This window comes from Prionailurus viverrinus, chromosome A1 (assembly GCF_022837055.1).
Source record: "Prionailurus viverrinus isolate Anna chromosome A1, UM_Priviv_1.0, whole genome shotgun sequence".
NCBI classification, from domain to species: domain Eukaryota; kingdom Metazoa; phylum Chordata; class Mammalia; order Carnivora; family Felidae; genus Prionailurus; species Prionailurus viverrinus.
Window position 1 is genome coordinate 122,456,981 of NC_062561.1, and position 23,587 is coordinate 122,480,567.

Genomic DNA, 23,587 nt, shown 5'->3' on the forward strand with positions numbered 1-23,587 from the left:
GAACTTACTAAAAATAGAAAAGGGTAATGATGTAGCATTTAAACGATGTTAACTCAGTGTAGATAGGGTTATATTTATGGAAGAGACACAAAATTTTAATATTTTGCTTAATAATTGTATTGCCTTCCAAGTAATGAATAGTTCCTACCCCCACCCTTAAACAAAATGTTAAATGCTTTTATATTTCCTTGAAGATTAGAAGAAATCACTTTTTGACCTACTGACTGTGGTATAACTTGTTATGGGTGGATTTTTTCTTATTTGTGCTTTCAAGAGTTAAATCTACTTGTAGAATATTGTAAAATGTAATGGACTGATGTAACCCTCTAATGGAAATAAATCAGATGTTGTAATGCGATGCTTTCTAATGTTGTGAAGCTTTTGTTGTTCTCCGTGGATAATTGTGTGGTTTTACTTTAAATCCAAATGATTTCCAGCTAACGGTGCATGAGACCTATTTGGGGTGGTTATTTCAGAGAACATGGGTCTGTGTGCTGATGCTGGAAACACATGAAACTGAATCCAGAAAAACCTGGAGTATGGAAAAGAAGACATTTTTAGGAAAAGGAAATGCATTTTCACATTATTATAGTGTCCATTGCATGACACAGAATAAGATGCTTTGAATAATTGAATTTTAATGTTACTCATAAATTATAGAGGAAATCTTTTTAGTTCCTTTTCAGAATCTGTTTTTAAATGTCAGGCCACTTTTCTGCTAAGATATAGCAGTTTCAGTTAAATTGTTTGGTTGAGGGTCTTGTGTCAGCAGTCATTGAAGAATGACAGTGAAGGAATTATCAGAGATAGGATTGGATCAGTAATGGCTCCAGGATTTTTTTTAATTATAATGTTATGTCATTTAAATTCTTATTTTCCACTAAAAGTAAAATGGGTAACTATTTGATTGTGTCTTTTAAAGTTACTGATGTTTATGTGTTTGAGCTACATTATTAGTATTGCTTCAAAAAATAGAAAATGACGAATATTTTCCTAGCTTATAGTTGCTTCTTACGGGAAAAGAGAATAAAAGGGTTAGGTAGAGCCGATTTTTCTTTTCTTAGAAAATTATTTATAAATAAAATAATGTTTCTGTTATGGTTGGTTCCTGCGATAGGTGACCTATGGAGGCATTGGTGTGCCTAGTGTTAAACAAGATCTATGACTCATTTTTTTCCTTTTGAAAAGTAGCCAGTGCCCACTGTATGAAATATGCAGTTAAAGTGTAAAGAATAAAGTAAGATTCACCCATAATGCTATTCACCCTGTTAGTATTTTCATATATTTCCTTCTAGTGTGTTTAGTAGTCATCTTTGTTAAAGAGTAACTTCTATAACCTTGATGAATATATTTGCATGGACTAGTTTTTACTACTAGAGTGAAACTAGTTTCTCTTATAGTACTTGATGCTTGGGTAGAATTTACTAATTTGAAGGTAAAAAAGAGAAGTACAAATGACCATTATTATTGTTGTTAATTAACAGAGACCACCTTTTATGCCTCCACCCATGGGAACCATGCCTCCTCCTCCGGGTATGATGTTTCCACCAGGAATGCCTCCTGTGACTGCTCCTGGTACTCCAGCACTGCCTCCTACTGAGGAGATATGGGTTGAAAATAAAACTCCAGATGGGAAGGTAAATTATAAAGTATATTTAGGTTGTGATCTTGGTGACAGGAGTAAAAGTTAAGAGTTCTGGCAGGTGGAGATCAACGACAGTATCCTTGGCAATTAAAATGAGTCTCAGATAAGCATTGGATAGGGTAGAACTCAAGAAAGGCTCACTGGATTAGACTTCTGCACAGACATAAGGTTGTCTGGAGTGCTTGTATATGTTTATCTGTGATTCTGAGTCCCCAAAGTAACTCTGAGGTTTAGTGTTTGCCAGGAGGACTTCTGGAACTCAGCATATAAGAGTACTCACAGCTAACACTAATTACAGTGAAAGGATCCAAAGCTAAACCAGCAAAGGAAAAAAGGTACATGGGGCAAAGACTGGAGGAGACCAAGCACAAGCTTCTAAGAATCCTGTCAGTGGAATTACATAGGACATGTTTAATTCCTCCAGCATGGAATGGTTACAACACGTGTGAAGTGTTGTCTACCAAGGAAGCTCACCTGAGCCAAGGTGGTTGGGGGTTTTCAGGGAATGATGGGAACCCTCTTAAAATTCAGGTTTCCAAATGCCAGTCACACGCCAGCTTTGCAAGCAGGGCTTTCTGAAGAGAGCATTCTAAGGCCTGCTTTTAACTTTCCGCATAAAATAGAACCTCGATTTTCCTTTTTGTGTTAAAAATATAGTGTGCTCATTATAGAAAATTAGGGGAAGGTGGAGAAGGGGAAAATTACTTAGTTTCATACCTATTATTACCTATGGTTTCAACAGCCAGTTTCTCTTCTCTAAGTTTTTTTTCCCTCTTCTCTAAGTTGTTTTTTTTTTTTTTTTTTTTTTTTTAATACTTCTTTAGAGAAGGTATAGTTGCATTAGTGTTTTTTAATGATAGTTGACAGATTCTGGGATACCAATGATTTTGCTTCCTCTGCAGGTTTATTATTATAATGCTCGGACACGTGAATCTGCATGGACCAAACCAGATGGAGTTAAGGTTATTCAGCAGTCAGAACTGACACCTATGCTTGCAGCCCAGGCTCAGGTTCAGGCCCAAGCCCAGGCGCAGGCCCAGGCACAGGCCCAGGCTCAAGCGCAGGCTCAGGCGCAGGCACAAGCACAAGCTCAAGCGCAGGCGCAGGCCCAGGCCCAGGCCCAGGCTCAGGCCCAGGCCCAGGCCCAGGCGCAGGCGCAGGCACAAGCACAGGCTCAGGCGCAGGCGCAGGCACAGGTGCAGGCGCAAGTACAAGCACAAGCAGTAGGAGCTTCCACCCCTACAACCAGTAGCCCAGCACCTGCAGTGTCCACTTCAACATCATCATCCACCCCATCCTCTACCACTTCTACCACAACAACTGCCTCTTCGGTTTCGCAGACAGTATCAAGTGAGTACCAGCCAGCATGTGTTTTCATTTAGGGGTTAGAGAAATGGACAGGTAGGGACTGCATTGCAAAATGATCCTAGTGTTTCAGGTATTATCCTTCATGTTACTTAAAATACATTTTTGACATTAAGCCTTTTGGGTTAAAAAAGAACAGAAATTTCCATTAGTAGAAGAAATTATTTGTCCTGTTGGAATTCACAAAGCTAAACTAGGAAGTGCAGAGTAGCTATCCATCTTGACCAAGTAATAACGCTGGGTGCTGTGGGGTTTGTAACATAAGTAGAAGTCTTGGTTCCTGTCTCACAGGGCTTCCAGTTTTTCTAATTGAGGCAAGAATAATGCATGTGAAACAATTAGAGAGTAGTGTGCACAGCTATACGGTGAAAATAGAAGATGCAGGAATTCAAGAAAAGGGAGAGACAAGTAAGTGGGTGGACTGTGGGTATTGAGGTTGATTGTGAAGGATGTGCAGTAGGATTTGAGTGGATTTGAAAGTAAAGACCGGTCTTTCAGGTAAGGGGAACATCATAAACAAAGGTCAGGAGATGAGGATAAATGCAGTTTATTGGATTGTTAAGAAGCTCTTCTGAGGTGGGGAGGGGGAGTTATATTGGTTAAGAGATTGAGTAAGAGTGAGACCAGGTAACAGAGAGTTTTAAGAACCAGGCAAATGGGTGAGGTGAGCAGGTTCCAGGGTCTAGCATAAGTGTTCTGGAAGATTTTTCTGGTGTTCTTTTTTTTGGGTGAGGGGTAGTATTGAAATAAGGGGAAGTTGGTAGGAACTTTTCAGTAATCTCATTTAGAGGTAGGTAGGTTTTAGAATGGGATACGGGCAGATGAATGAGGAGTGGAGATAGAAGCAGTCAGAAGGGTAAGAGAATTTTCAGGTATAATGTCACAGAGGCCTCAAGGTTAGACTTTTTCTAAAAAGATGAGAGGGATTAATAGATTTTAGGAATGGGGAGAGAAGATTTTATTAATTTGTTTGAAACAATTGTCATTAATATGTATACTATTAGCTTTGGGAGATTTCTGTTTATATATATGTTTTATATATTTTTATGTATCTTTTTAATTTATAGGCTGAGATTGAAGTCCAAAATATTTAAATAATGATTTTATTGATATGATTATTTGTTATGATACTGGTATGAAGATGCATAGTTATCCCTATAGGTGATTAGAAGTCGGATTATCTTGCTACCTCGATAATAGATGAGAATAAGAAAAGTGCCCTAGCTTCAGGGACTTGGGAATTATTAGTGTATTTTATCCTGAAAGAAATTTGTAAATGAGAGAGATTCATAGTAGATTCAAATTTTATCTCATTTGATTGATAGAAAAAGTAACTGAGGAAGTAAGGTATACCTAATATGGAGACAATTAAAAAAAAAAATTTTTTTTTGATCTTTATTTATTCTTGAGAGAGAGACAGGATGTGAGCAGGAGAGGAGCATAAAGAGAGGGAGACACAGAATCTGAAGCAGGCTCCAGGCTCTGAGCTGTCAGCACAGAGCCTGACACGGGGTTCGAACTCACAAACCGCGAGATCATGACCTGAGCCGAAGTTGGATGCTCAACCGACTGAGCCACCCAGGCGCCCCTGGAGACAGTTTTTTAATGGCTGCACTTGATATTTTTTTAACAGCTTGGGGGAAAATGCACTTAGTAGGGAGATGTAAATAATGCTTTATAAAAGTCTTTTCTTTCTTAGCTAAGGTGAATTCTGATAGAGAAGCGTAACGGTGACCATAGCCAGCTGACTGAGGGGCTTTGCCATTTTAGAGGCTAGTGCTTCTAAAAACCTGTGTGGTAAGGCAGGAAACTGCCAGTGTTTATGGAGTACCTGTTGTGGTAATGGCAGAAAGGGATTAATAAAAGCGTTGCAGTTCTATGTGGAGGCTCTGTGTTGTTTATGCTTTGTTCCCTTTCTTCTTAGGAAGGAGAAATAGTAGTACTTTGTTTTAAGGAAGGTTGGAGGTGAAATAATTTAACTGTCCTATATTCCATTTCTGTGTTGGAATGGTCTGTCCATATAGGCCCATAGTTGTCTTGCTGTTATGAGCTGTTCTATTCAGAACTCCTTTTTGTCCTTTTTTGCACTGCGCTTCAGTGATTGGGAGGCCTTTATTCTAAGAACAGAATAGCAAAAGGGTGTTCTTTCTACTGCCTTTAAACATTAATTTTGATGTTCTTTCTGAGTATTCCTGACGTCTGTTTTTATTTCACTTGGTTCAGTATCCTGAAGTGTTGTCCTACTACAATCTTAGTATTTCTCCATCTGTTGCACTCGCTTGTCTTTTTTCATTAAGATCTGAGGCTGGATAAGTAGTATATTTTGAGGCCTAGCATTTTACTAGTTATTTTAGCAAAAGAAGTTGGTAGGAATTTTTCTGAGCATTAAGTCCTAGCTACCATTCTCCTAGTTTCCCATTGAATTCTTTCATTGCCTTTATCTCTGTCCTTTCATGACTCATGGCCACTTATCAAATTTAGAAAATCCTGTGTCAGCAGGAGGAATGGGTTGAGTGAATAAATTTTTGCCATCTCCATTGGTGTTCTTTTCTGCTTGAAATTTGATGCTTTTGTAACTCCTGTTCTTTCCTGACTACAGTATTTTTTTATCTTACCTCTGGTAAGATTACCTCTAGTAATTATATCTAAATATTATTACCATAACATAAAAAAAAATGTAACTGTATGAACTGCAGTATAGACCTGTGGGTAAATGAAAATAAAAATTAAGAAATTTATATTTTAGCCCCAGTTGAGCATAAACTCATTTTATCCGATGCAAGTTTGTGAAAAATGCTGATGAAATCCTGCTTCTCAGGGAAGTTGGGAAGAATAACTAGATATATTTTCAGCCATTACAGTAGATTACAAATGCTAAGTGGTATATTTATGGGACTGGGCAAATGTTGCATGTAATTTGTATTTTTCACACTGTTATAAAATTATATTAATATGATACTGTACCCTAAGGCTAGGTCTATGCTAGACCAACAATTCATTCCTGGGCCCCTGAAGATACTTGTTTGGCCCTGCTGTCTATTTAGCCAAGGTGAGTCCCTCATTAACAAGTATGAAATTGCTCACATCTTCCCAGCCTAAGTGAGTTTTTCATTATTAGGAGCTGAAAAAAGATACAAATTTTGTCAGTTGGAGTATTGGGTGGCTTGTATTAAACAGTGCGCTTTCCCTTAGGATAAAATTGGCATACAGATTGGGAATGCACTGTTTTATTTTATTTGATTTGATAAATTCATTCTTAGTCCAATACAGGTAGTTTGAAATTTTTCTCTACATCAAAAACAAAACAAAACAAAACAACCCATGAAATATTTGTTACCAATGAATTACCAAAAATGAGTTTTGTGTTAGAACTAAATGGGTTATAAAATTACAAAACTGTTTTATAATATTTGAGTACTGTAACTTCTGAAGTATAAAACACATATTTTATTTTTTGGTCACAGTTTGATTTTAAATGTGATAACTAAAGATGAAATGTTTTATTTTTGATACTTAAAAAGAACATATTGGAAATAAATTATCCCAAATTTCACATTCTCCTGGTCTCTCACACTGGAAACCTGAGTTGTTATTATTATTCTTTTTTTTTTTTACCTTCTTATTTTGAAATAACTGTAGAGAAACCCAACTTGTTTTTTACTCCATTTGTTCATAGTCAGTCATTAGTCACTGCATATCTTTTTCTCTTCTGTTCTTCCTTGTTTGGACAATTCCAGATAGGTTGAAATTGATTTTCCCACCTCTGTTCTTGCTTTCCTTCCTGTTCATCTGCCAGGTTAATTCATCAAATGAACACTGATTAATTCTCTTCCATACAGAAACCTTCATTTTGCCTCCCCTGCACCCCTTTTACATTCATGAAGTCGCACAAATAACACATGAATGCATTGTTATAAAAAAATTAAACTAATGAAGGATATGTAGCAAAATGTGAAAGGCATGCACAGATGTAATGAGTACATACATGTTGGTGTGCATTCTTCTAGGTCGTTTCTCTACATTTACATAATTTCTTCCTTTCCCTACCCAGTAAAGTGCAGACTCCTTAGCCTTCTGTCAAAGCCTTCTCCTTTATGCCTCTGGTCTGCTTTCCAGCCATAACTCACTGGTTCTTTTGGTATGCCTCTTGTTTTACTAGTTGACTGCTTGCCTTGTATTTTTTAAACAATTCCCTTTTGCTACCTCCTCTTGGCTTTTTACTCACTTTTCCCACCACTTACTTATTTTCTCCTTCCACTCTGTCATTGTCCTTGTTGAAATCCTAATCTCTCAAGGCCTATCATCACACTATATAATTTTTTCTGTACCCTCTCACAGTTAGAAATGGTCTTTGCGTCTTGATTTATACTCCTATACATTTATCGCATTTCACTTTATATTTTAGTTAATTTTTATATTTCATTTAACTATCTTCAAGCTTCTTGAAGACAGAGACCTTTTTACAAATTTCTTGCAGTGCATGGAATGGGCTCTTAAATACTTAACTGAATGAGTGAATGATGAATGAATATAGTGAAATGGTTTATGAAGGAATGATACATATTTTTGTTTTATCTTTTATCAGCACCCACAACACAAGATCAGACCCCAAGTTCTGCTGTTTCAGTTGCCACGCCTACAGTTAGTGTTTCAACTCCTGCTCCTACAGCCACACCTGTGCAAACTGTTCCCCAGCCGCACCCCCAGACGTTACCTCCTGCTGTTCCTCACTCAGTACCTCAGCCAGCAGCAGCAATACCTGCTTTTCCACCAGTCATGGTACCTCCGTTTCGTGTTCCCCTTCCTGGCATGCCAATTCCGCTTCCAGGTAAATCAATGGATGAGAATAGTCCTTCTAGTTATGTTTTCATATTGTCAGTTAGTTTGTTCTCATGTGTCTGTTGCATTTGAAATTTGCCTTGAATCTCACCTGTTTGAAATGTTTTTAAAAGATTCATGGCTAACGGCAGTATTTTCTCTTCAGTTTTGGTAAATGTCCTTTTTTTGTTGTTGTTTACATGTCTTAAAATTAGAGCCACATTTGAAGCTACACTCATTTTTGGATAATGGCCTCAATGAATTAAAAATGATCATCTTTTCCTGTAACTATGTTCAAATGCAATTTTTTTTAAAGGATTGAGTCTGTAAAGTTGAGAAATTACAAGTTATTAATAGCTGATACTAAGTGATTTTCTATACTGTGCCCTGTTCTAAGCACTTTACATGTGATAACTCAGTTTAATTTTTGCAATTATCCTAGGAGGTAGGTACATAGACAGGCTGAATTACTTGCCCTTGACGCATAGCTAATGAGTGAAGGTGTTGGGATTTGAGCTGGGTGCTCCAGACCCAAATACCATGCTCTTAATAACTGTTTTACTGGGAGGAAAGTGTTAGTCACCTAACTATAAGAAATTGATCTAAAGCAAAGCCAGAACTTAACCCTTGTAACAGTTGTGAAGGGAAGTATAACCTGTACCGTGTAAACATTTAAGCAATTCTAGTGAGATTGTGGAGTAGAATTTTCCCTGTAGGGATTAAACAGTGACAGTGTTGGGCATCCTAATTTGGATGCATTTGTTGTTGACAAACACGTTTATCCCTTAATCCATGTCTGTTCTCCTAGTATTACAACTGGAAGCTTTTGACGTAGAGACCTCATGTTCACAGTTTTTGCTGTGAAGTTTGTGGCAAAGATGAATAGAATGTAGGCCTCTTGTCTCCCGTTTTCACATTCCTCCCACTATTATTGCCACTTTATTGTACTAGTTTTTATGTAAGAAGAGGGTTGTACTACATCCGTTTCTTAGATTTGCACATATTTTAATTATAACTGCTTTTCTAATTGTCTTTTTCCTTGTGCCTGCTTGGAAAAGAGGCAGTCACTTAGATTTTATACCTTAGCAAGAAAGAAAAACCAAAATTCTAAGAATTAGTGGTGTTTTTTTTTCCCTATAGGAAAACCTTTTGCACATTGTTAATGTAGTGTCAGATAATGCTCAATATGTGATGTTTTAAGAAACTCATATCACTTGAAAGAAAGTAAGAGGGAAACCAAAAAGTTTCCTCATACTAGGGATTACCCTTTTTCTAAATTTAATTTAAGACAAGCTTTTGGGTACCCTTTGGATATACTTTTTGTAGAAAACTAAGTGATACATGGAGAATAGTTTGACATTGGTCATAGCCTCTCACAGTCTTGGTCAGGGATAGTATTCAGACCAGATACTGGATTCTGAATGATCTCAAGGAGCATGGGGTTGTTAATTCTGTAGAGAGGAGATTGAGAGGTAGCATAGTAATGTTGCTGAAGTAATTGAGAGGCTTACTAAAAGGACTTTGTTTTGCTTTGATGTTTCTCAACAGGACCAGTGGGTGAAAGGTCAGAGTAGCAAAAATTCATTTCTATAGAATGTTGAATTTTGTTACAATAAAATCCCTTCACTTATATCTCTATTTTGATGTCATGGTCTTCTCTGACCCTTACCCCCACTTTAAAGTTTAGAACAGATGGTGGTGACCATTTGAGCAGATGAGGTGGTACCTATGAAGTTTGGCAGTAACAGGCATTTAGTTAATGGCAGCCACTAATGTCATTTTGTAGGTCATTTGGAAGAGACCTTGAGTTAGATAATCTGTAAAATTTTGTCCAGGTTGCCAAAGATTCTTTAAAGAGAGTTAATGTCTTCTAGAAAGTAATCATAATTGTTTATATAGTAAGTCATCTTTGATACTAATGTTCATTTTCTCATTCTCCCTTTTTTTTTAAAGATTTTATTTTTATTTTTAAGTAATCTCTACACCCAATGTGAGGTTTGAACTCACACCCCAAGATCAAGAGTCGTACGCTGTACTGACAGAGCCAGCCAGGTGCCTCTCCTATTGCCTTTTAATTCGGTCCTCCAAGGTCCTTTAGTGAAAAAGAAAGAAAGGGAATACTTGTTTTTTTTTCCTTCCCAAATCTTTCATATATGATGGGATTGATCTCTTTTTCTATCATTTTTTTTCTTTTTATCAATTTGGCAGTAAGGTGACAGGAAAGATTTAGATATAATTTATCTTGGAGTTTTAAGTTCTATCTGTAATAGCAATGTATGGCTCTACTGAGAATGATTAAGGAAGGGATCCTCAAACAAGATAAAGGAAAGGAGTGGAAGAATTGTAGGTGAAGTACAGGAATAAGATTTGGAATTGGGGATAGTAAATTGGATTAGAATTCTAGCACGTCTTCTAAGACTATAAAATCTTAATTTGGAATTTAAGAAACTTACTGTCAGTGACATCAGAACTATTCAAAATGCTAAATGATGGAATATTCTAATTTCCTAGTAGAACACAGTTTGATAAAGTTACAGGAAAATTGAACAGATGTTCCCTTGAAATAGAAGGTTAAACATTTAGATATGTGGTAATTTTGTGACTCTTTTGTATGTAATCACCCTCAAAGAAAACGTGAAGTTTATCTTATGTTTTTAGCATGAGAAGAAACATAATATGACCTTTCAATATGGTTTATGTGTTGTTAGTCAAATACAGGAGTTTTGTGTTGGCCCAATTTATGTTTAACAATGGTGGTTAGGCCTAAATATGAATATATTTGGTTTTCTTCTGTTTAAGTTGAATAGTTAAAATTACTTTTTGGGGGATGGTTTTGGAGAACATTTTTTGAGAATAAAGTTCATATAGTCTAAGAATTAAATTTCCAGTGCTTGCTTAATAGTTTCAGTGGTCCTGCAGATGGCAGTATTTATACTAATTTAAACTTAATATGTGCTGTAACTTCCTTAACCAAATGAATTTTTCCATTGCTTTCTTACAACATCAGGGAAAACAAAATTATACATATAACTTAACTCAGCATGCTTTTATGATCCAGTGCTTTTGTTTTCATTTCAGAGTTAATAGAAAGTTTAGCTTTAATATTCTTTATTTAAAATAGTAATTAAGAAATTAAAGACATTTTTCGAAAATTGGCAGTATTTTTGTGTGTGTGTGCGTGAACTTAGGTACATTATTTACAAACCCAGGGGTTTAATTTCAATTTTCACCTCTAAGTTAAGAGAAATTTCTTTTCCTGTACTTTAGTGGGGCAAATAGTACATTATTTTGAATTTTTATTGGTACCAAACTAGGTTTAGTTTTTTCAGCCAAAACAAATAGAAATTATAATTCAATCCCTGAACCCCCTTTCCTCCTGCCTTTGGCCTTTTCTTTTAAAAAATTTTTTAAATTCACACTTCATTTTGGATTTCTTCAATTAATCAGTCTTAGTTTTCCAGCTTTCCCTTTCATTCCCTTTTTATCACCATTGTAATGCATCATGATGAGTCTTCATTCTTCTAAGAACTGTACGTAATTTCCATTCTTTAATACAAGTGCTACTCCTTTAGTTGGCTTAAATAATAGAGGTTTCTGAAGCAATCAGCCCATGTAGTCATTAATGATACTAAAGGGGCTCTCTTTATGTTTACAGTTAGCCTGCTTCAACATTGTTTCAAGCCTGTGACCTTCCCCAGAGCAGGCAGTAAACATGGATATTTTGTCATTAGCTGAATGCTACCCTTCTCTTCATCTATGCCCATTTATTTAAAATGTTATTTGCAGTGGAATATTTGAATCCATCTCATACCTTACTGTCTTCCTTTCTCTCGCACCCCTCTTTGTCCTATCTTACTCTTGTTCTACTTCTGCATGGTTACGCTCCGTGCCTCAGCTTCTGCATGTAGTTCCCACTTAGCAGCACAGAGAAAGTGTCTTGTCAGTGTCATGCTGCATCTGCCTTTCACTGGTGTCTAAGCAACAGCAGCATGGGTTTGATGTCCTGTGGGGGAATGTCCCACGTGAGAACTTGTTACATCTGTATAATGAAGGGGCTTCCTTCATTGAATTTAAATTCTTGAGATTCCTTCAAATATTGTCAGAGCTGGTTTGATAAAAAGGTAATTGATGCTATAATTTAGAATTAGTTATCCTTAGATTTGGCACTACTTCCCACAGAATGTCACACACAAAGAAATTTTACTCCATTCTTGGTCTTTTTCATTGGAAATAGCATCCTAAATTGTAGTGGTCAATTATTTCCCTGAATCCCAGTGGTAGCCGACATACCATGGCAGCTTTCCAACGTATGCTTGCTTATCCATTTTACAGGTGTAGCAATGATGCAAATAGTCAGCTGCCCGTATGTAAAGACAGTCGCTACCACCAAGACCGGTAATTTTTAAAACCATCTTAGTTTGTTTTGTCTGTAAGTTGGCATGGTAGTGAATGTTGTTGTTTATCCTTTTTATTTATTTACTTTTGCCCAAGTGAGTGGATTTTTTTATATTTTTCTTTTTAATGAGCAGTATAAATGCAGTTGTCATATTTGGCCAACACTTAATTTTCCCGATTGCCTGTAGTATTAGCTTCTTTGGTTCACAAAAGCAAATAAGGTCAGATCACTTTATATCTTAATTTTTGTAATAAGTGTAAACAACTTCATTCTCATACTCATAACATTTAATTTTGTTATTTTGATCTGTGTTTTTAAGTTAAATATAAAAAAATCATTTCCATGTGTAAAGTGATGTGATTATGCTTGCATGCTAGTGAGTATATGTGTGTGAATATTTGTGTGTGTAGTATAAATTTACATTGTAAAGTTATTGATAGCTGCCTGAAACTTAAATCCTAGAAGAGGCTTTGAGAGTTTTTGTTCAATTTGGATTCATATATCCTTAATTATTTGTGTAATATCAGCTTGTTTAGCTGTATTGTAAAAGAATATTAACCTTGGCTTATCTTTTAAAAAAATAGAAGAAATGACCTTTTTTAAGGAAAAGACTAAACTGACAAAACACTTAAAAAGGACATTGGACTTAATCACTTATCTGTTGAAGTAGATTTGATAATGAACTCAGTCTTTTACTTAAACTGAGAATTTTATTCGTACCCTTCTAGGTACCTTAGAACTAGGAAATAATTTTGCTTCAGGAAATATGCTCAGGAGATATGCCTGTTACCTTGATTTCATTACAATTTGAGAAATCCTTTATAAAAATACATTTCTAGTCACATGTAGAGAATATGTCATGATTTTTATAGTTTATGGTTAAGACTTCCTCTTAAATGTGACCCGAATTTTTGACTGTTCTTAAGTTACTTCTTGAGTTGATTTTCTGAATCTAACTGAATTTAGACTTTAGAACTGAACAGGGAAATAGCATTAAGTGATTCACGTTTTATATGATTTGTTTTTGTTCCAGCTTGCTCATTCATTTATTAATATTTAATAGAAAGATTTAGCTCGTATCTTAGAGTTTTATTTTGCATTGCAGTTTGATGCTTGGACCTAACTGCTGCTGCTTCTTCTTTTAGGTGTATTGCCAGGAATGGCCCCTCCTATCGTACCTATGATCCATCCCCAGGTTGCTATTGCGGCTTCACCTGCTACCTTAGCTGGAGCAACAGCAGTTTCTGAGTGGACTGAATATAAAACAGCCGATGGAAAGACATACTATTATAATAATAGAACATTAGAATCAACCTGGGAAAAACCCCAAGAACTAAAGGAAAAAGGTATAGTTTTCATGACTTGTTGAGACGTAGTAAAAACTGGGATGCTATTAATAGGGTGCTGTTTGAAATTCTGAGTTACTTCCTTTTTAGCACATTTGCAGGATTTGCTAATTCTGTAGTTGTTGGATTCTTTATTTTTACCGAATTCATAAGCATGTATTTATTTAAAAAGCCAGTTCCACTTCCATGTTTGTGATTTTTCCATCCATCTTAAATTATACATACATACACACACATAGATTTTTTTTTTTTTCTGTTGTCAGGAATTACATAATTATTCCGTTGTGTAATTACTGACATTGGTAGTATATTGAAATATGTATATTGTATGTGTCCTGAAGAAAACAGGAGGCCCTTGAAGTCTTGGATGAAGAAGACTCAAAATTTTCTTACCACCAGTTCCTGTTTCTAAGTATCTTAGTATCTCATCCCTTTCAACAGAGTGACTCATTGCTACAAATGATATGTGAATGACTTAAAAGACTTCATATCTCTCTGAAATGAGTGGTTCTTTTTGAGTGACAGTTTTCTCATGGTATAGTGAGGAGTTTGAAGTTTACCAGTGCTTTAGGTTGAAATTGATGATGATACAGAGAAGAACATTTCATCTTTGTGGTTAATAACTTCTAGTTCTGAATATCCTTTTTTTAAAAAATTTTTTTTAACATTTTATATTTATTTTTGAGAGAGAGAGAGAGAGAGAGAGAGAGAGAGAGAGAGGGACAAGAACACAAGTGGGGGAGGGGCAGAGAGGGAGACACAGAATCCGAAGCAGGCTCCAGGCTCTGAGCTGTCAGCGCAGAGCCTGATGTGGGGCTTGAACCCACAAACCGTGAGATCATGACCTGAGACGAAGTCAGTTGTTTAACCGACTGAGCCACCCAGGTGCCCCTAGTTCTGAATATCTTACCTGCTTAGTCTCTGAAAGTTCTTGGAAAGTTACACCAAAAACCAACAAGTGACATTGTCTTAACTTTGTAATAGAAAAATTAGAGGAGAAGATTAAAGAGCCAATTAAAGAACCTTCTGAAGAACCTCTGCCAATGGAGACGGAGGAGGAAGACCCTAAGGAAGAGCCAATAAAGGAGATAAAGGAGGTAAAGGGCCACGACCCGTTAACCTGGGAGCCAGAATTAATTGTTGGGTACAATTTACTTGTAATTTGAAAACGTATCTGATACAGTTTCACCTAATTGTTATAATCTTATTTCTGAAATTTTAGGGTTCTTTGAAGTTTGTCATATAGTTTTTCCTTTGAAAATTGTGTTAAATTACTTATAATAAACCACGGCCCCTAGAAAGAAAGGGCCTTGGACCAGAGCATGGACCCAGTCTCTAGCCTCCTGATTATTTATAGACTGGTACATGGTAAAATTATAAGTACAGTTTTACATTTGGGGAATGTTATATTTTATCTGTCTTCTGGCATGGAATGATCTCTATACAGTACTGAAAGAGCTCTGCTTTTTCAAAGCTTCGTATATTCGGTCAGGGACCAAAGGTAGTCATGTTTATTAGTAAGGAAGTTAGCAGAAGAAAGACATAACGTTAAATGAAGAGGTCTTCTCTAATTTTCTATACTATGTTCTCCATTTCTGCTCCTAAGCAGATGGTCAGTGAATTTGTAAGATAGAACCATCTGCTGTTGCTGGCATCTGCTGTTATAGAATGCGTTCTGTCTAGGGAGCAAGGAGTTAGAACTTTCTTAGAAATTCTTACTCAGAGTCTGTACTCCATGTGCTACTAACCAATCTTATGTTGGTTGCACTTTGAGGTGTTTGCAGTGTTACTTGTATTGTGTAGTAATTCAGTATAGTTTTGTGATACTAAATAAATGGGAGTAACATTATTTCCTATAGGAGCCCAAAGAAGAGGAGATGACCGAAGAAGAAAAGGCTGCCCAGAAGGCAAAGCCAGTAGCTACTACCCCTATTCCTGGTACTCCGTGGTATGTACTTGGCTTACTTTAGTAAGTTACTTTATTTAATTATTTTTTCTTTCTTTCTTCTTTTTTTTATTAATTAAAAAAAATTTTTTTTTGGTAACGTTTATTTATTATCGAGAGAGAGAGAGACAGAGCATGAGCAGGGGAGCGGCAGAGAGAGGGGGAGACACAGAATCCAAAGCAGGCTCCAGGCTCCGAGCTGTCAGCACAGAGTCCGACGCGGGGCTCAGACTCACAAACTCTGAGATCGTGACCTGAGCAGAAGTCGGTCGCTTAACCAACTAAGTCACCCAGGCACCCCATTTAATTATTTTTTTCTTAATTACCATATTTGATTGTTACATACTTTATCATCTAGAAAGAAAAGATGCTTTAAAAAACAAACATGTCAAGTAGATGTTTTTATCTAATGAATATTTTTGGTGTTCAAACCTAAAACTCATTTGCTACATTGTCTTCCTCCTTTCATGGTACTGTTCATTAATGTTTATCATACATAGTTACAGACTTGAGCCACTGTGAGATTCTGAATCTACTTTTTATTGTTTAAAATACTTGCAAATTGATTTTGTGTGTATACCCACATCCATGATTACATTTATAGAACTGTATAAAGTTGACTTCTAATTGGAGAGTTGAATGGTGGTAGACTTTTTCTTTCCTTCTTTTGTTTGGTTTGCCCTTCTTCTACCTGCATCAATGCTCTCTCTTCTGTTCCTGCTCCAGCCTATGTAATCCATATACAGTCCACATGTTGTAGTGAATTGTTTCTTAAGTCTTGTAATCTCTAGTTTCCCCTCCATTGTATCTTCATTGCTTTTTCTTTCTCATTTTTGTCGTTTAAAAGATAAATATATTTGTTAAATGGAGACTCACAGTCTGGATTTTATTGTTGCATCCCGATGGTACTCTTTGAGTCTTCTGTTCCTGATTTTCCTGCAAACTATCAAGTAGATACAGAAGAAACGATCAGATTCAGATTTGATCTTTTTGGCAAGAATAGTTCATAAGGGGATGTTTGGCAGTGTCTGGGGATGTTTTTTGGTTGTCATGACTTGGGAGGTGTTAATAGTATATAGCGTCTAGTCGTTAGAGGGCAGGGATGTGATACTCCTCAATGTCCTACCATGTGCAGGACAGCTCCTTACAAGAGTTAATTATTTGGCCCCAAATGTCAACAGTGCTGAAGTTTTCAGAATAATGAGTTGGTTTGAGTATTGTAAATTCATACATTTAAATATATATATATTTTTAAAGGTTATTTTGAGAGAGAGAGCGTGTGCTTGGGAGGGGCAGAGAGAGGGAGAGAGAGAGAGAATCACAAACAGGCTCTGCATTGTCAGTGCAGAGCCCAATGTGGGGCTTGATCTCACGAGCTGTGAGATCATGACCCAGGCTGAAACCAAGAGTCAGATACTTAACCGACTGAGCCACCCAGGCGCCCCTCAATATATTTTATATGCTTCTATCCATTACAGTTAATATCCTTATTGAAGTTCAGTTGTTTCATCTTTGGCTGGGTGAAACCTCTTAAGGTTGACTCCAGGGTTTTTTGTTACAACCCTGTTTTTGATACCTTCCTTACTTTGTGTTTGGCAAAGATGTTCCTGGCTTTCCTCATGTATTTCCTGTCTCAGACCTAGATTCGGCCATTTTGCTGTGGAGCCTGGTTTCCTTTTGTGGGAAGTGGCATTTATAGGATCTAGGGATAGGTGTTATTACTGAATAAGTCATTATTAAGTCTCTTTGGGAGACACAGACTGAACATGCACACATTTAAAGATACATCATTAGTTCTTATCATTACTTGCAGTTCAGGTTTAGTACAAGATTTTTACTGAGTCTCATCATCTGTTTTAATTCAGTATCCCCTTTCCTGCTGAAGATCCTGTTTCTGAGTAATAGTGACATATTTACTTCTTTTCTTTTTGTTGTTTTGTTTGTTTTGAATATTTATGTATTTTGAAAGAGAAAGAGAGGGAGCTTGTGGGCCTCTGAGCGGGGAAGGGGCAGGGAAAGGAGGAGAGAAAGAATTCCAAGCAGGCTCCGTGCTGTCCAGCCAGAGCCCAGCATGGGGCTTGATCTCAGGATCCCTAAGATCATGACCTGAGCTGAAATCAAGAGATGCTTAACTGACTCAGCCACCCAGGTGCCCCTCATTTGCTTTGCTCACACAACAGGTCACACAATAACAGTACTGACACTGTCATTAACAGTGCGATACTGAAGATCGTTCAGGCTTTTTTTTCTCCCTGTTATTTTTGTGTTCAGGATATGTTCCTCCAGGGATGTGTAGTCAAATTACTGTGTTTTAAAGGCATTTGGAATAATTGTTTTCTGTATATTTCACTTTACCAATGTGATACACACCCTCATTTTTAAAAATAATTATGCAAAATATCTGCCATGGATCCATAATCAAAGTTATGGAAAGAGTCTATTCAACGAATATATTCCTAGGTTGTGGTTTCTGAGTTTGAGTATTGTACATGAAAAGCTGATAACCAACTTCAAACTGCACCAGGCTGAAGCTTTGTGGGCCTCATCAGCTTTCAAGTTTGGGTTTCTCTCCAGATGAGTGAAATTGTCTTTTGGAGTTTGTTTCATTATTGCTTCTTTTTACCTGTTTTTTTCCTTTTCTGGAACATGTTATCTGCACGTCAGGTCTCTTGTATTTATTATCCTCTAAACCTCTTTTACTGTGTTTTATATCTATAGTTTTTGTGTCCTGCTTTATTTTCTCGTCAGTCTCATATATTAGAAAAGAATATGTGAATCTGTAAAAACATACGATATGAACGAATTACAGGAAGTAAAAAATTACAGAATTCCACCTTCACAAGCCTTCTCATTAATAAAAATTTGATTTCATACAATTTCTGGACCCTTTGCTATGTTGTTTGTATACATGTGTATAGAATTTTATGTGTGGTGTGCATGCATATTATAGTGTCTTAAAAACAATATATTTTCCATGTTTTTTTTACTAAATATGTCCCAGAAATTTTGCTGTTTTTGTACAAATATATTTGTGATAGCATAATTTTCCATAAATGTATAATTTTTTTTATAAATGGGTGATTAGTTTGTCTTCCCTCCCCCACCCCTCCAGCATTACAAAAATTGACATTCAGGATATCCTTACACATATCTCTTTGTGAACACTTGCAAGTATTTCTGTTGGGATTGATTTCTAGAAGTGAAGTTGCTGAATCAAGTGATACTCCTCTTTAATAGTTTGGTAGATACTGCTAAGTTGACCTCAGAAAGGTTTTTTGGGGGGACAGGCTGGATTGTGCCAGTTAATATTCCCTGCAATAGCCTACCAGTGTTCTCTCCCTCACACCAGTGTTAGGATAGTCTATTTTAATCTTTGGTAACCTTTTAAGAAAAGGAGTCCTATTGGATGTTTCCAGAATACATGGTGTAATTGAGTTTATTTCATGTTCATTGGCTGTCGATAGCTTCTTCACAGTTTTCCTCATCTTTTTTGTGGATTTGTCTTTTTCTTAATGATAGGAGAGAGCTTATTATGTATGCTCTTAACACCTTTGACTTTTACATACATTACAGCTTCTCCCTATTTGTTCATTTTTGTTTTGCTGTCTTCTCATACATAAATTTTATATTTTGATGAAATCAAATGTATTGATCTTCTGTTTACAGCTTCTAGGTCTTTCTTAGGAAGTCCACCTCCCCATATGCAGCTATGTGTTCCTGGTGCTTTTATAGTCTATCTGAATACATGAAGGATACCTGCTTGTCTAGATGATTTTCCAAGTTTTGTCAGTGAAAGAATGTATTGTCAGTAGAACTTTAATTCCTTAATTAATTATTTTCTATATCTTATAAAATGGGTAAGTGCTAACTTTAAGCAAAACAAATTACTCACGGGGTGCCTGGCTGACTCAGTTGGTCTGTGATCTTAGGTTGTAAGTTCAAGCCCCAAGCTGGGTCTAGAGAACACTTAAAAATTTAAAAATCTTAAAACAAGAAAAAACAAATTACTCAGCTGAGCAGAGTATGCCACTTCATTTGGATAATCAAATTTATCTATCTCTTGGTATCTTCAGATGTTGCTCTTCGAAGAACTGTTTTTTAGAGTTAAGCTAAATGTAAAACATGAAGTTTCATATTTCCCTTACTTATGTTGGGATTTTTTTTCCCTGGTATTTCACAGCATTAGTTTATTTCTTTTAAAGTAAGAGAGGTCAAATTTAGTATTTTGTATTCCTTAGGATCAGTAAATTTTCGTTTCTGGTTCTAAGAGAATTTTTAATGTTTCAACAAAAGTTTTTAAAGGTCATGGACTAACTGTAATTTTTTCCATTGCTTACTAAGATTGCATCATACAGATTTAACTTGCAGTTATTTTTACAGTGTCCCATAAAGTGCAGAGTGAGGGCTGCTTGTATTTGCCATGCTTTATCTGTGTTGTAGTGCATGTTGCGTTTTAACTTAGGAAAATTTATCTTTTAATTTTTACTCTCTTCTGCCTATACTGAGAGTGGCACAGGTCTACTAATTAATTAGCTTGCTGTTGTGTTTCTGTAAGTTTTTTGTTGTTGCTGTTTCCAGAGCTTTTTTTACGGTGGGATTTGATTATGAAAAAGTTGAAACAGAGAGAAACATTGAATGTTTCTAGAACAGCAAGCACCAAATATTGACCACCTAACTTTTACAGCTAACGTTTTATCGTATCTGCTTCATCCTCAATGCATTTCCAACCATTCTTATTTTTTTCATGGGTTAAAAGTTGCAGATAGTAGTATACTTCACCCTTCAACATTTTATCTTTCATATTATTAGCACAGGGCAGTTTTTTGACACAATTCTTTGTCCATTATTTCCCCTGTTAATTCTGAAACGTCACTGCACATTTACCGCTAGTACTGTTGGAGCTATATTGGAGCTATATTGGCACACTTTGGTATTTTGAAACCAACATCAATTAGTAAAATAGAATCTCTGTCTTAAAGTAGTTACTACTGTTTATATCAGTTAAATAGTGTTTTAGAAACTGGCATAGAAAATTTAGGATAGGTTTTTTTCCCAGTAAAGTTAAACATCTAACGAGATGGCTTAAGTATCTCAGGATTATTCTTTAAAAAAAATTATTTTTTAAAGATTTTATTTTTAAATAATCTCTACACCCATCACAGGACCTGAACTCACAACCCTGAGAATCAGGAGTCACAAACTCCCCCTATAGAGCCAGCCAGGTGCCCCTTTCAGGGTTAGTCTAATGGAACATAATAACACTTATCTTCACCTATGCTTTTAAAATTAATTGTAAAGAGAGATCAGAAGTAGAAGCATTTTGTATTCCCTAGGATCAGTGAGCCTTGCTTTTTTTGTTGGATTCCATGACAAAACGTATCTAGTCCATTTGCACAAAAGATTTTGGTTTGGTAGTACATTACACATTTTGTCAGTTTTTTAAAAAAGATTTTATTTTTAAGTAATCTCTTTACACAATATGGGGCTCAAACTTAAACCCCAAAATCAGAAGTTACGTTTCTCATTTTTATGTGTGTTAAGTACAATCGTCGAAGTACAATGAGCTGAAATAGTTCAAGTTCATTCCCACAATCAAAATAAACATTTCTAGTAATCCCGAAAGTTTCCTTGTATCCCTTTGTAGTCCATCCCTCCCTCTAATCCCATCCTTAAGTGTCCCTCTGCTTTCTGTTATTTTAGATTACTTTGTATTTTATAGAATATCGTGTCAAGAATCCTGTAGCATATACTTTTTTTGTCTAGCTATTTCTTAAAAATATAACTATATTGAGATAAATCACATCCCTCATTTAAAGTGCACAACTCATTGATTTTAAATATATTCACAGAATTGTGCATCCATCACCATATTCAATTTTAGAATATTTTCATTATTTCCTCCCCCCAAAAAAAAATCCCCATGCTCATTAATAGTCAGCTGGAGATGAAGTCTCTTATTTTTTATTCATCTGGGAATATCTTTTCTTGCCCTTGTTTCCAAAGGATGTTTATGTTGTATAGGGAATCCTGGGTTGGCAGTGTTTTTTCCCTCCACCCCAGCACTTTAAGGATGTTGTTTTACTGTATTCTTGTCTCTAGGATATCTGGTAAGAAATCCACGGTCATTGGACTTGTTCCCCTGTTTGTAGTGTGCCATAGTTTTTCTTAGCTACTAGCAACTAGCAAGGATTTTTCTTTATTTTTGATTTTCACCAGGTTGATTATGTTGTTTCTAAGTATGGTTTTCATGAAGTTTATCCTGCTTGGGGTTCGCTGAGCTTCTTTAATATTTGTATCTTTTACCAAATTTGGACTTTTTTGGGGGGGTGGGGGCATTGTGTCTTCAAAATTTTTTCTGCCCCAATATCCTTTCCTCCTGGGATCCCAGTGACGTTTACATAAGGCATTTTGACATAGTCACTTTAGTTTCTGAATCTCTGTTGATTCTTTTTACTGCCTTTGTTCTTCTGGTGGGATAATTACTGATCTACTTTCTAGTTCACTGATCATTTCCTCTCATCTCTATGCTAGAGAAATTGAATTTCAATTGTGTATTTTTCTTTTTTTCGTTTTAGTTTTATTTTAATTCCAGTATAGTTAGCCCGCAGTGTTCTATTAGTTTCAGGTGTACAAAGTAGTGTTTTCAGCACTCGAATACCACACCAGTGCTCATCACAGGTGCACTCCTTTATCTCTATCTCCTGTTTCACCCTTCTCCCCACCCACCGTGTCCCTGGTAACCAGCAGTTTGTTCTCTGTGGTATGAGACTAAGTTTCTTGGCTTGTCTTTTTCCTTTGCTTCATTTCTGTATTTTCTGTCTCTATAATTTTTGGGGTTTTTTGTTTTTTTTGTTTTTTTTTTGTTTTTTTTACACAGTTTCTATTTCAGTAATGAGAACCATGTTTTCATTCAGGTTGTTTCTTCATCTCATGAACTCCAGTTATAATTGCTTCTTGAAAGTCTTTGATTATTTCAGCAATAGAGGTTTTGTCTGATAATTTCAACATCTGGATTAACTTGGCTTGGCAGCTGTTGATGAACTTTTAATTATCTGACCATAGAGACCTGGTTTCTACTGGAAGTTTTGCTGTCTTTGCCACTCTGACCATGCTACTGTGTGACTCGGGGCTCTCGGGGCAGAGATTTCAGGGAGGAAAAGTGGGAAATTTATACCCTTGCAGTTGCTGCTGTAAACATTGACTCTCTTCCAAACTTAAATATTTATTTTTTAAAAACTGTACAGAGCCCTTATGTTCTTAGTTTTTCTATTTTGTCTGAATTTCTTGTTAGAATAGGAACAGTGAACTGTAGTGGGCTATGGTGTCATAGTGCAGTCAGTACTTTCTTATTTTTTGTATTAGATATAATGAGATATTAAAGATTTCATAGCAGGTTGCATTTGAGTATGTAAAATTCTGATTTGGTAAGAAATATATAGAAGAACTATGTAATAGATACTGTGCTGTGGTCTCTTCTTTAGCTTTAGAACTGCTTGATAGCTTTCTTGTTTGTTGCCATTGAACTCATCTTTTGTGGTAGGTAAAAATGCAGCACTCTCAGATTGAGTGAACCAGACCAAGTTACTAATTTTATGAATTACTTTGCTTTTCCTGGTTTTATCCACTAATGTGTTGAGCTGCTGTTCTTAACCTTTGCCAGTCAGCTCTCTCCTTTAAAAGTCATGTTTGGCTAACTCCTGCTGTCTGGAGGTGTCCCCACCACCACCACCACCTCTCCTTTAGCAGGATGACAGTAAGAGACCTATCTGTCAAATATGTTCCATAACCTGAGAAACTGATATTTGAATCAATTCGTAGGTGTGTTGTTTGGACTGGTGATGAGCGGGTCTTCTTTTATAATCCTACCACCCGTCTCTCTATGTGGGACCGACCTGATGATCTGATTGGAAGGGCGGATGTTGACAAAATTATTCAGGAGCCACCTCATAAAAAAGGAATGGAAGAAGTAAAGAAACTAAGTAAGTTTTCAATTAGGAATTTGTCCTCTAATTTTAACATTCTTTTAATATTTTTATAGAAAATATGAGGCCATTTAGGAAAGCTTGCTGTTT

General features: G+C 36.2%; 1 protein-coding gene across 10 annotated transcripts in view; it reads left to right on the top strand.

Annotated features, from left to right (window-relative positions):
- TCERG1 (transcription elongation regulator 1) overlaps positions 1-23,587 on the top strand; it is a 61,960-nt gene that overhangs the window by 7,609 nt on the left and 30,764 nt on the right. For 4 of the 10 annotated variants that reach the window (XR_007150526.1, XM_047850970.1, XM_047850979.1 and 1 more), the window contains exons 3-10: positions 1,485-1,637; positions 2,548-2,995; positions 7,596-7,838; positions 12,161-12,223; positions 13,370-13,570; positions 14,555-14,667; positions 15,430-15,518; positions 23,334-23,494. Coding sequence is in view for 9 of the 10 variants with exons in the window: in XM_047850970.1 (XP_047706926.1) it covers positions 1,485-1,637; positions 2,548-2,995; positions 7,596-7,838; positions 12,161-12,223; positions 13,370-13,570; positions 14,555-14,667; positions 15,430-15,518; positions 23,334-23,494 (1,471 nt within the window). In the remaining variant the exon portion in view is untranslated. The remainder of the gene's footprint in view (positions 1-1,484; positions 1,638-2,547; positions 2,996-7,595; positions 7,839-12,160; positions 12,224-13,369; positions 13,571-14,554; positions 14,668-15,429; positions 15,519-23,333; positions 23,495-23,587) is intronic. The other 6 variants (XM_047850998.1, XM_047851008.1, XM_047850989.1 and 3 more) reach the window with 3 other exon arrangements.